The sequence below is a fragment of the Sarcophilus harrisii genome, chromosome 1 (assembly GCF_902635505.1).
Source record: "Sarcophilus harrisii chromosome 1, mSarHar1.11, whole genome shotgun sequence".
Classification (NCBI taxonomy): Eukaryota; Metazoa; Chordata; class Mammalia; order Dasyuromorphia; family Dasyuridae; genus Sarcophilus; species Sarcophilus harrisii.
This window is the reverse complement of record NC_045426.1, coordinates 291,327,246-291,339,049: the sequence shown is the minus strand read 5'-3', so window position 1 is coordinate 291,339,049 and position 11,804 is coordinate 291,327,246. Positions and strand designations below refer to the sequence as shown.

The 11,804-nt window shown below is 34.7% G+C and overlaps 1 protein-coding gene across 3 annotated transcripts; it reads left to right on the top strand.

The window, feature by feature from the left end:
- Positions 1–1,076: 1,076 nt before the first annotated feature.
- Positions 1,077–9,993, top strand: C1H9orf57 (chromosome 1 C9orf57 homolog). 3 transcript variants are annotated; one of them, XM_031943693.1, is made up of 5 exons: positions 1,077–1,315; positions 1,578–1,645; positions 5,783–5,905; positions 8,336–8,478; positions 9,485–9,993. In XM_031943693.1, exons 2-4 carry the CDS (start codon positions 1,594–1,596, stop codon positions 8,458–8,460), a joined length of 300 nt encoding a protein of 99 aa, XP_031799553.1. In that variant the 5' UTR covers positions 1,077–1,315; positions 1,578–1,593; the 3' UTR covers positions 8,461–8,478; positions 9,485–9,993. The 3 variants fall into 3 exon arrangements, with proteins under 3 accessions (XP_031799553.1, XP_012399540.1, XP_031799555.1); XM_012544086.2 differs by lacking the exon at positions 9,485–9,993 and having other exon boundaries at positions 8,336–9,471; XM_031943695.1 differs by lacking the exon at positions 9,485–9,993 and having other exon boundaries at positions 1,152–1,170; positions 8,336–9,471.
- Positions 9,994–11,804: the final 1,811 nt, after the last annotated feature.

Sequence of the window (11,804 nt, the reverse complement as noted above, 5' to 3'; positions counted from 1 at the left end):
TGGAATCAAAAAGACTTGGGTTCAAATCTTGTCTCTGCTATTTACTGTGTGACCATAGTGTTGGCCAATTAAACTCTCTATACCTCAAATTTTTTGTCTGTATGAAATGCTTTGTTATGACAATTCATTAAGAAAATATCCATAAAGTACTTTGCAAGCTTAAATTGATATGCAAATGTCAATTATTATTTTTATAGGAAAATTGTGTTAGGAATGTGTGATTAAAATAACTGTGAAAATAATGTTTTAAACCACATTAATACCCTGTCCAATAGTTTTGTTCAGTGATATTATATTCTATTTGATAGAGTATATTCACTTCAAAGAGTTAGTTAGCTTAAACTAACTTAAAGGTTGGATTTAGGATCAGAAAGTTTCCTGGGTTCAAATCCTGTCTCTAATATTTCCTGGATGTATGGCCATATAAAATTAAATGACCCTCTCTAAATCTCAGGCAACGCTTCAAAACTGTTAAGTTAGAGACTGATTATATAATGTTTGTGTGGGGAGGGTCGTAATAAATAGAGGGGGACTGGAGTGATGTCAGGAAGACCTGGATTCAAATTTTACCTCTCAGACTTATGAGCTGTGTGACTCTGGATAATTTCCTTAATCTTTCTTTATCTCAGTTTACTCATCTGTAAAATTATGTGGGTGGGTTGATTTCAATGTTCTCAAAAGTCATCTAGCTCTAAATCCTATCCTATAATTTTCTTATGATGAAATGATTATTTTGACTGAGTTTCAGGTAACTGTCTAAAACTGTAAGTGATAGGTAAAGTGTGAGCTGTATAGTTAGGAGTTTTGACACTATCAGAAACACAGCTTCTTGATGAATTATATTTAATTATTTTAAAAATCCAATATGCTTCTGGTAGAAGGGTATGTATAGGTAAACGTTCACTACTAAAAAAATAACTTTCAAAACTGTATATCTGTTACAGACTTTTAAAATGCTATACAAACATCAGTTACTATTATTATGAGGTTCCCTTTCAGTTGGTTGAGGTAGAATTTCAAAGTTTAAAAAAAATTGGTTTGGAATTCAACAGTCTAGAGACTGACCTTGCCAAGTCTTCCACCCCAAACCCCTCCCCCCGTTTTTTTTTTTTTTTTAACAGTCTTGGTTATAAGAGAGGTTTCATTCATTTTCCTTTTTAAGGAACTTAGGTAGAGTCTACAGCCCTTTTGAGGCTTGTTGTAGAGACAAACTACATCAGGAATAATAGAAATGGATACTTTATATAGCTCCTTGCTAATTCCTTTCCCTACATTTAAATAACTTCTCAACTGTTGAACAAACTTCTGCTTTAAGGTAGCTTTTTAATAAGGAGGCCTAATTTTTTTTTTCGGTCAATTAACTTTTTTCTCTGGGAAAAAAAAAAAAAATTTAAACTAAAAACTAAAAGCCAAAAATCTGCCTTAATGGAAGATGAAGCTGAAGCTGAAATATACAACATGGCCTATTGTTTCCGGTTGAGAACAAACTTAAGAGAAATTTGCCAAAATGATTTTGTTTTGGCTTTTCTACAGTATGGAGTCTTTATTTGTCATGTTTGGATTTTTTTTCCTGACAGGTTTCAGAGTCAAGTCATGGGCAGGACAATTTCTGTTGCAGTCATTATTCTGTTTTGCCTTCGAATAGGTAAGTACAAAAATAAAGCAAGTAGGGGAACACTGGAGAAATTCTACCAAGTGACTGTGAAGTAGGTGGAACATGCATCTACTTTTCCCCAATCTTGTTTTCTTATGAGATAATGTTTCAGAGGTTATTTCAAGAAGAGACTTGAAATTTCTTCATCTCCTTCCTAGTGAGATAAGGTTAACAGGGAGCCATTTTGATGATGCAACAATATCTCAGTTCAAGAACAAGAAGCAGTTTGGTGACATATTTCTTGATGAAAAAACATCACAAAAGATTATAGGATGCATTCTATGGTATTAGATGGCAGAAAGAGGGACAAGAAAAATGTAATTAAATACATTTTCATACTTGCGATTAATAGTTTTATAAGTATAGGATTGTCTTATGCAGATGCAGATAACAGTCCTTCTATACCCTCTTCTACACCCTCTGTATAATTTTTGCTTGAGACATACCATCATCATCCTTACCATAAATGCTTCATTGAGGATCTAGTGCAGGACTTGTTAAACTTTTTCTATGCATGACCCCTTTTCATATGAGAAATTTTCACATGATCCAGGGTATGTAGGCATATAAAATAGATATACAAATCAAACATTTACTGATAATAAATAACAAAGAAATTTATTTTAAAACAGTTCTTTGGTATACATACAATTTTACCACTTATTAAAGATGAAAGCAAATTTGTCTATTAAATAATGAGATGGACATGCTTCTTTATTTTTACATAAAGGATATTTGATGCCCTTTATTTTTATCATTTTTTCAAGACCCTTGCATTTAATTACTCCATCCCATATGTTTTTAAACAGTTTAAAAGTTTTGATCTAGTGATCCTGTACCTATTTTTATGATCCTGTGAGATCTTGTCTGTTCTCAACTACCATGACTAGCTTTCATCTTTCCTCATCATAATAAATACTAGATTTGGGTTAAGATTAGGGAAAATGGGAATGAGGCCTAAGCTACCTTCAGATAAAAGGAAATTAAGGGGACAGGAATTCTGGAGGGCATCTTAGGGTCTCTGCCTGTGCTTACATGGGCTCCTGATCCTACAAAAAATGATTTACATGGAAAATATGTGCCTTTAATAGAAGTAGTTTCATCAATAAACTGACACTCACAGTTAGTCTCTGGCTAATATTTCCAAGAATAACAGGAGAAATATGATGATGGGGAGACCATGGGACATGGGATTTTAACTCCCTTATTATCACCACAAAAACTACCTGCAGGGTACCACTAACTGAAATTCCAAGAAAAAGCCTTTCGTGTAAATCAGTGATTTTTTTTAATTTCTTTTCAAGTATGAAAGATGACAGGACATAAAAGAGCAGAACTACTGGGTCCTAAAAGGGCAGACCCTACCTAGGAGATATTCATTATTTTACCAAAAAGATCAAGATTTCCTGGGAGAGGTAACATTTAACATAATCTTTCAGAGATGAATCAGAATTCAACAGAGCACACAGATTAGACCAATTTGACTAGGGCATAGATTGCTTAGATAGGAATAATATATAATGGGTTAAGAGTAGGGTGACATCATCATATTAATTGAATAGCGTTGAATGCATTCATTGAGTGAATGCCACATAATGGAGTTTGAACTTTACCTTGTTTCTAAACAGAGGAATATGATCAGATATATGAGAGAAACTGAGAGAAAAAGGCAGAAACTTTACAAAGAGATTCTTGCAAAAGTTTAAACAAGAGATCAGAATAATATTAACATTTGTAAATGTTTCAGACATTTCACTTAAGGGTCAAGATGGAGAAGAGTATAGTTAGTGCAGGGGTGATAGCCAGGCAAAGAATTGAGGTGTGAGATATTAGAAGTCAGAGAGAAAATGAAGAACAGAGCAGAGATGGAATAAAAAGTTTGTGATCAGATTAAGGCAATTTTAGAATTCACGAATATTGTAAGTAAAACATTTGTGGGTGATGACAGGATGAAAGGTTTGACCATCTTCCTGTGTAGCTGAGGTGGGGGGTCATGAGAAATGTTAAGAAAACTTTAAAGGAGTATTAATATATATGCTGGAAGTCTCCTACTATTCCAGCAAGACCTGGGAAGAAGAAAAGGATGATAAGCCGGGCATTGTACACATTGTGGCAGGAAGGAATTTTCTGGTGGTTAGTAATTTGATTAGGTGGTAAATATAGGTTGAGTGAATCTCAAAAGAGAATGGTGGTAGGACACTTCAGAAAGGCATTAAGAAGTATTTCAACTTCATTGCTACAACCAATGAGATGAAAGGGTATGATGTAATAAAATTTTGTTGCTGTTGCTTTGATGTTTCAATCATCTCCAACTCCATATGATCCCATTCATGGTTTTCTTAAGAAAGCAAAGATAGTATGTGCACGAATGTTTGTGGCAGCCCTTTATATAGTGGCTAGAAACTGGAAACTGAGTGGATGCCCATCAATTGGAGAATGGTTGAATAAATTGTGGTATATGAATATTATGGAATATTATTGTTCTGTTAGAAATGACCAACAGGATGATTTCAGAGAGACTTACATGAACTGATGCTGAGTGAAATGAGCAGGGCCAAGAGATCATTATATACTTCAACAATAATACTAGATGATGACCAGTTCTGATGGACCTGGCCATCCTCAGCAATGAGATCAACCAAATCATTTCCAATGGAGCAATAATGAACTGAACCAGCTACGCCCAGTGAAAGAACTCTGGGAGATGACTAAGAACTATTACATTGAATTCCCAATCCCTATATTTTTTGCCTACCTGCATTTTTGATTTCCTTCACAAGCTAATTGTACAATATTTCAGAGTCTGATTCTATTTGTACAGCAAAATAACAGTTTAGTCATGAATTAAAAAAAAGAAAAAAAGAAAGAAAGAAAGAAAAGATACTGGAAGAATTTGCCATTTTTCTCCAGCTCACTTTACAAATGAGGAAATTGAGACAAAGAGGTCACAATGCTAGTCTGAAACTAGACTAGCTTTGAACTCGGGTCTTTTCCTGATTCTAAGTCAAGAGATCTATTTGCTGTACCACCTACCTGTCTAATAATGAGAAATATAAGCTAAAGCAATTTTGATATTCAACCTTATATTCACCAAAGAAAAGAAAAGAAAACAAAAATAAAAATAGTTACTGGAGCAACTATAGGAATAAAGATTCTAAATGCATTTTTTGGTGGAGTAGTGAATGTTCCAACTACTCTGAAAAGAAATTTGGAACTATACACAAAAGGTCCCTAACAATGCTTTCCTTTGACCCAATGATACCACAATACCATTACTAGAAATATACTTTGAATAGATCAAAAACATAGATATGTACAAAAGTTGTTATAGCAAACACTTCGCTATAGCAAAGAACTAGAAATAGAGTGGGCATGCATCAACTAGGAATGGCAGAACAAATTATATGTGAATTGTAATGGAATATTATTGTACAACAAAAAAAATGGAGGGAATGATGGATTCAAAGAAATCTTGGAAGACATGAACTGATGCAGTGAAGTAAGCAGAACTAGGACCACCATAAAACACTGTAAAGAAAAATAACTTTGAAAGTCTGACCAATTCATTGATTATTCGGGGCTCCAGAAAATGATGTAGCATTCCTTCCACTTCTTGTGGAGTGATGATGGATTGTAGAGACAGAAACAATTTTAGACATGGTCAGTACAATGCTAATTTGTTTCACTTGATTTGTTACAAGGATTACTCTTATTTTGGTTGGGGAGAAAAGACATGAGTGTTGTGAATAGTAAAACAAAACAAACAAAAAACTGTTATTGAAATATTTTAAAAATATTCAGAAGACCCCAGAAAAAGTTGAGAACATGCAAATAGTTATTGTTGGTACTACCATATTAAATGTAATAGATATTTTTTAAAAATCAGTTGTATCTTGGTTTCATATGTATTCATCTTTTTCTGGTCTTCTTTGTAAATGGACATTTTCAGATTTGCTGATTTTCTACTTCTCAAGGAAAAAATAAATGGAAAAAATATAATGTGCCATATAATATCTGAAGCAAAAGGAGAGAGCATGTTGTAAAATTCCAAAAAATACTGAGAATCATCTAAATGTCTTGTTTCTTCCTTTTTCTTTTCTCTCTTTTCTCTTCCTCTTGTACTCTTAGGTGGCTTGAGTGTAATATGCAGATACTGCAATCTCTCAGTCCCTTTCCATGGCTGCCTTTTGGATGCTGGCACCTGCAGTATCAGCCCTGGTGAATTTTGTAAACTTGAGTTCCATGAACAAGGTAAGTCTGGCGATCAATGTGGTCTCCAAAGCAGAGAATCCTTTTTCTCTGATACTAGCTCAGGTGCCTGTTGTAAGTACTGGCTCAGATGCTGACTTAGAGAACATAAGGACTGAAAAATAGAAAGGTATCCCAATCTCAACCCACAAATACCTCCTCTTTAATCTCTCAGGTTGTCTGAAATCCCACCATTTAAAATCCTTTTGGATGAAAGTGGTGTCTGACTTTAAGAGTTTTCTGTCAAAAGGCAATAATCCCTAAAAGGATATAACATATTAAACCATTCTCCTATGTATTTTTTAAGGTTTGGCATTATTTGATTTATTTTTAATTTTAAAATTTCTATCAAAATAGCCTCTCCCTCTATCTTCTTTCTCCTTCTTTTTCTCTGTCTCTCTTTTCTCTTCTCTCCTACCCCCCAGCAATCAGTGCTGTTGCTTTGAGGATATGTTTGTCTCAGGTTGAGAAGACATAGTCCATTGTTTTTTACTGGTCAAAAGTATAGTGCAGAAAGTTGTGAGGCCTTTATCTGCCCCCTTCTCACAACCCTTATTCTCAGCTGAGTTAAGACAAGTAAATTTCTCTTTACAGTGTACCTCCCTATATATACAAAGTAAATCCATTTACTCCCACAGAGTTTTTCTGATTTTGGTGATAAAATCATGCTTCTTCATTTGTTTTTTCAATATTCTGGTAATGTCTTTTTTTTTTTTTGTCAAAGGAACAAATTTGTTAAAAAGCTACATATTGTTAAATAGTAGTGTACTTTTCAGAGAAAGACACTTTCTGATTTTCAAGATGTTAACAAAAGTCCAAGCCTTAAGTTTTCTTGAAAAGCAATACAAGTATTTTTCAAAGATCATTCATGGCTCAGATTAAAACATTTCACTTTTACTTCTGAAGGAATGTAGCTAGAGACAATGACAAATATGGACAAGCACATGGCAATGTGATCTGGTATTTCATCTCATAACAGGATTTCACTGTATAATAAAAATGACAGGAGTTTTGTTTTTACCACAAGGAACAAGAATTTCATACACTTCTATTTCCAAGAAATAATGCTTGATTACATTTCATATGCATTTTGAAATAATAAAATTTGAAGAAGGAACTAGTCTAAATAAGAATAAGCTTCTAAATGTAAGTCACTTTGTGAGAAATAATCTTTCTGTCCTATTTCCCATACTTCTCTAATACTCTTAGCACTTTCTACTTTGTGGCAGTATGTATGCATGTGTATGTATACATGTATATATATATACATATATGTGTGTGTACGTATATACCTATACATATATGTATATATACACACATATAATTGATTGATGGTTGTTCCTTGTTCTCAAAGAGTACCAAAATGACATTATGTTAAGAGTAGTTACAGTGTGTCTGACTGAAGCTGATAAGATCAATATGAGCTCAGAATGCTCTGCCACAGATTGGACACAAAGAGTTCCTATGAATATTTGGGGTGGACTCTCTAGCTTTGCGCATTTCATATTTCTTCTGACCTAATTCCAATTCTGTTTTGCTCATAGAGCACAGCAGCTTCTCAGATGTGGGCATGCCATGCTGTGATGTCATGGTAGTTAATGTCTTAAAAGATTTTATTTAAAGAAATCTAAACTGTATTTCTCTAGTAAGTATATTCTACAAATATAGAACAGATATATGTAGGGATGTCTATGTGGATGTGTTACAAGATACATGTGTTACATGCAAGGGTATAACCCTGCATCTGTGAAAATACATACTTATATATGCTAGGGTTGGCCCATACCCTCATTTTATTTAAAAAAGGAACTGAAGTCTAGAAAACTTTCTGCCCAAGTTATGTAGGTAGTGAATTAAGATTAAGTGAAATCTGATGTTTCTTCCATTGCTCTGTGCCATATCATCTATCAGAACATGATTAGGAAGAAAGGTTGCTATGAAGTGCTTTGTAAACCCATTATTGAGACAATAGTATGCATACCTTTGATAATCTAAGTAGCAGTATGAAACCACTCCAGTACCTTTATCAAGAAAATTCAAATGGCCTCACAGAGTTGGACATAATTGAAATGTCTCAACATTAAACAAAATGGTATTTTGGGTTCTTTTGTGAAAAATCTGTTCCAGTGTATTGGGAATACAGTATTCCTAGCTTTTAACACATTATCTGATAAATAGGCACTTAATGAATGTTTATTAGCTGAGCCATAATAACAATCATCATGGTGGTAGTTGTGATCATCATAATCATTAGTGAGAGGCTTTTAAAGAGGGAAAGTGCATAATCCTAATTTTCCAAACTAATGCTAAAAATCTGAAGTAATATGTGATGGGCGACAAGACTCTGAAGCAATTGTGTTGGAGTAAGTAATGTCTCTTAATCTCTAATAGAACATTTCCCTTCCCAAACACACATCCTTCTGATTTCTTCAGGTGGTGTGGAGTGGTTCATGGTTAAAGGCTGTACTGCCACCAAAGAGATATGCCATTCAAGGAGAACTATCAGCAATACCGTCCATTTCATCTATTGCTGCAACAAAGACATGTGTAACATATGAACTGGAATCCCCAACTGGGTAATTAGGCTCAGAAAGAATGTGATGCCAGTTTATAAGCAGTCTAGCATTAGAATAGCAATGTATACGTTTTTCCTTAGGTGAATCGATCACAGTCCAGTGGTTGATCACAGGATCTAATAAATTGTAGAGTACCTGCTGTGATCATATTCCCCCTCTTCTCATCCCAAGGAATAATGGGCTGGAGGGAGGCCAGATATGGCCAGTATGGCCAAAGGCCAGCAACACATTCCTGTTCTTAAAACTTTCTGCAATGTCTCCTTATTCCTATTTAAAGACATTGTCATCTTTATTCTAAGATCTTGGGGAAAAAAAAGAAAAACTAAAACATTAGCTCCTGTCCATAGCTCCCTTGCCTCCAAAAAGGTGGAGTATTCCAATACAAATGACTTGGTACAGATTGGTATTCTACCATATATTATCTAAAATCCCAAATCACACTACTCTAGTTTGTTTCACTTTGAGGTCACTTCTAATAGTTGCATACTGCATTAGTATTAATATCCTGAAAGAGTTCATTTGTTTTTTAAAGTGACCTAATTTATTTCTTCTGAATGCTACATACACTTGGGGAATCTTGATGTCTTTAAGATTACTCAAAAGAATAAAACAACTTTAAGAAAAGGCAAACTTGTGGACATTGAGACAAAGCTTTAGGATAAAAGATTGTCTTCCTTGCAAACAATTAAAACACTGAATGACTTTGACTTGACTTCTATAGTGGGAGCCCTTAAACACATAGCATTTATATACAGATGAGGCAATTCAAAGGGAACTCCTACCTATAAGCAGATGATGATCTGAAATAATTTTACAGTATTTAGATAATACAGGTCAGAGCATTGCTTTTGTTTAATACTATTTTGGGGTGGATGAGGTAGTATATTTTAGTATTTAGTATTTCATTAGTATCACATTGTTTTCTTGTGATGTAGATCTGGCAGGTGTTTGAGAAATTTTTTAAAATTAAAAAAAATATTTAAATTTCGGTTATTTTTGTTTTCAGACTCCTTTCTTCTTCCTTGATCTCCATCAGTTGCTTCCCAGAACAATCATCATACTCTTAGAAGACATATATCAGATCAGAATCTTAACCCAGATTTTTGCTTATCTATTCAAATACCTCCTCCTTCCTTATGCCTGAAAAATGCCTTGGACTCATTGGACTAGGTTGACCATATTTTTCATATTTTAATAAGTTAAAAGTACCTATTTCTTTTAGAGGTGAAGCAACTGAGGCAGAAGGAAAATGAGATTTGCATAAGATCCCAAAATTAGTGGATGAATCCAACCAAAGGAACTCAAAACTTTGTTCCAAAGCCACTTTGTATGGCTTTGGAATCAAAAGATTTGGTTTTAAACCCTGATTCAACTAGGGAGCACAATGGAGAGAGTGCCAAGCCTTCATGAGTTCCCTTTATGAGGGGAAAATACTCTTTATGAGTTTAGATCCCAGCCTCAGACACTAGTTGTGTTATCCTGGGCAAGTCACTTAAAATCTGTTTGCCTCCCATTTCTCATCTCTCTAGTTTTTATTTTGAAAATCCCAAATGAGGTCATGGGTCAGACACAACTGAAAAATTGATAAGCTAAAAGTATTTTTAATCTTGTGGGGCTTCAATTTTTTGGGATCAAAATGAGGGATCTGGATTGGACAGATTCTAAAGTCCCTAAAAGCTAGAGATCTATGATCCTACTGATTTCTTAATCACACAAAAGATGGCCTGGAAGTTTCAAAGAGAGATAGCAAGATGAGCAGTCACTTTCAAGTACTTCTGCTAGCTATATGCATATGCTCACATTCCTTCTCTGATCTTGGCTTCCATATATGTGAAATGGTTCAAGCCAGACAATTAGAATTCTTTCCAGTATTAAGATTTTGTACTGATATTTTCATTTGCTTCTCGGTGACTGTTATTCATCTGTTTCCTCACCAGCATCCTTTCTCAGCAGAAAAAAGGCTCAAGTTGAATAAAGCCTGTATTATGTACAAGGGTACACTACATAATTAAAGCAAGAGTTCTACCCACACAGCCCCTGGAGAGGAAGAAAAGGAGAAATGCAAATGTTGGGAGGATTGATTTGTTTCTAAACCAGTCACCTGATAGGCAGTGGAATTCAGAAGTCTCAAAAGGAGCACACTTGGCCTTCCCACCTTTAGACAAAAAAATGATATTTTGTTGTTACTTAGACCCCACAAAGATTGGTATATACATCCATGGTCTGGTCTACCCCATTTGAAAGAGCATGTACTTTTGTTTCTCCTTTATTCTTGATAAGTTCCCCTTCTCCCTCTTCAATTAGAAGACACAGGCGGCATAGTAACATTTATTTTCAGCTTATACCTCCCAATTAAGCCTCTATCCATTTAAGAATCCTCTGCTTACACTTTATGAAACCTTGAAAGCTTTTATACAAAGTTAGTTTTGTGTTGATTTGAATGTAGGTCAAGCAGATCATGGATCAATGGATCTGAGGTCTTATATGATACTCTTGCACATGTATCAGTCATTCCCTCATTACAAATTAACAAGTTAAGGCTCCAAAGGGCAGTTAAACCTAACCCCAAGTGATATTTAAAAATTTTTACTCATTTCTTTTTGTTTTTATATGACCTATCTTTTCCTTCACTACCTATCTTTTTGTAAAGGACCATAGCCATAATTGTTGACGTGATCTAGGAGGCCATCTAACTCTCCTTTGCAAAACTTTTTTTTTTTTTAAAGAGGAAGACAAATCAGCAAAACCAACAAATACATAGAAAAGTCTTGGCAATAAGTGCAACGTTCTCAGTCTCTGCAAAGGAATGGGGAAAAGTACATTCCCTTAACTTTGGGTGTGCTTTTTCTTTTGGAATTTGGACATTTCTTCATTCTATCTCTCCCAATATCTAAAATTAGTTGACTCAGAGTAAGGTGTTCTTTATTTAATCACATTCCTAGGGAACAGGTCTCTTGTCATATAGAAGTGACAAGGAAATGCCTAGTATATCCAGGATGACCATTCAGCAAGGGAAGAAAATATATTCTGAAAAAGTAACTAGCATCTATCACTGGCTCAATCATAATATTTTCTTGGCCTCTGACTAGCAATCCTTTTTTTCTGCCCTTTAGATACAGACAGACAAAACATCTTGGCTCCTTATGAGAAGATATCTGTGATAGGAAGGATATCTTTTATCAAGGGTCCTAACAATTTGAGTAAGACCTATCTGTCCTCTATACTTCCTACCAAGCACATAAAAAAGAGTTTGTAGGTACAGTGGAACAGGGACCCTTCTCACACTTCCAGACCACAGCACAGATCAGGAGATGAGTAAATACACC

Coding starts and splice junctions, on each gene's coding strand:
- C1H9orf57 (XM_031943693.1), top strand. CDS start 1,594: ATGGGCAGGACAATTTCTGTTGCAGTCATTATTCTGTTTTGCCTTCGA. Junction 1,646..5,782: donor TCTGTTTTGCCTTCGAATAG/GTAAGTACAAAA, acceptor TTGTACTCTTAG/GTGGCTTGAGTGTAATATGC. Junction 5,906..8,335: donor ACTTGAGTTCCATGAACAAG/GTAAGTCTGGCG, acceptor TGATTTCTTCAG/GTGGTGTGGAGTGGTTCATG.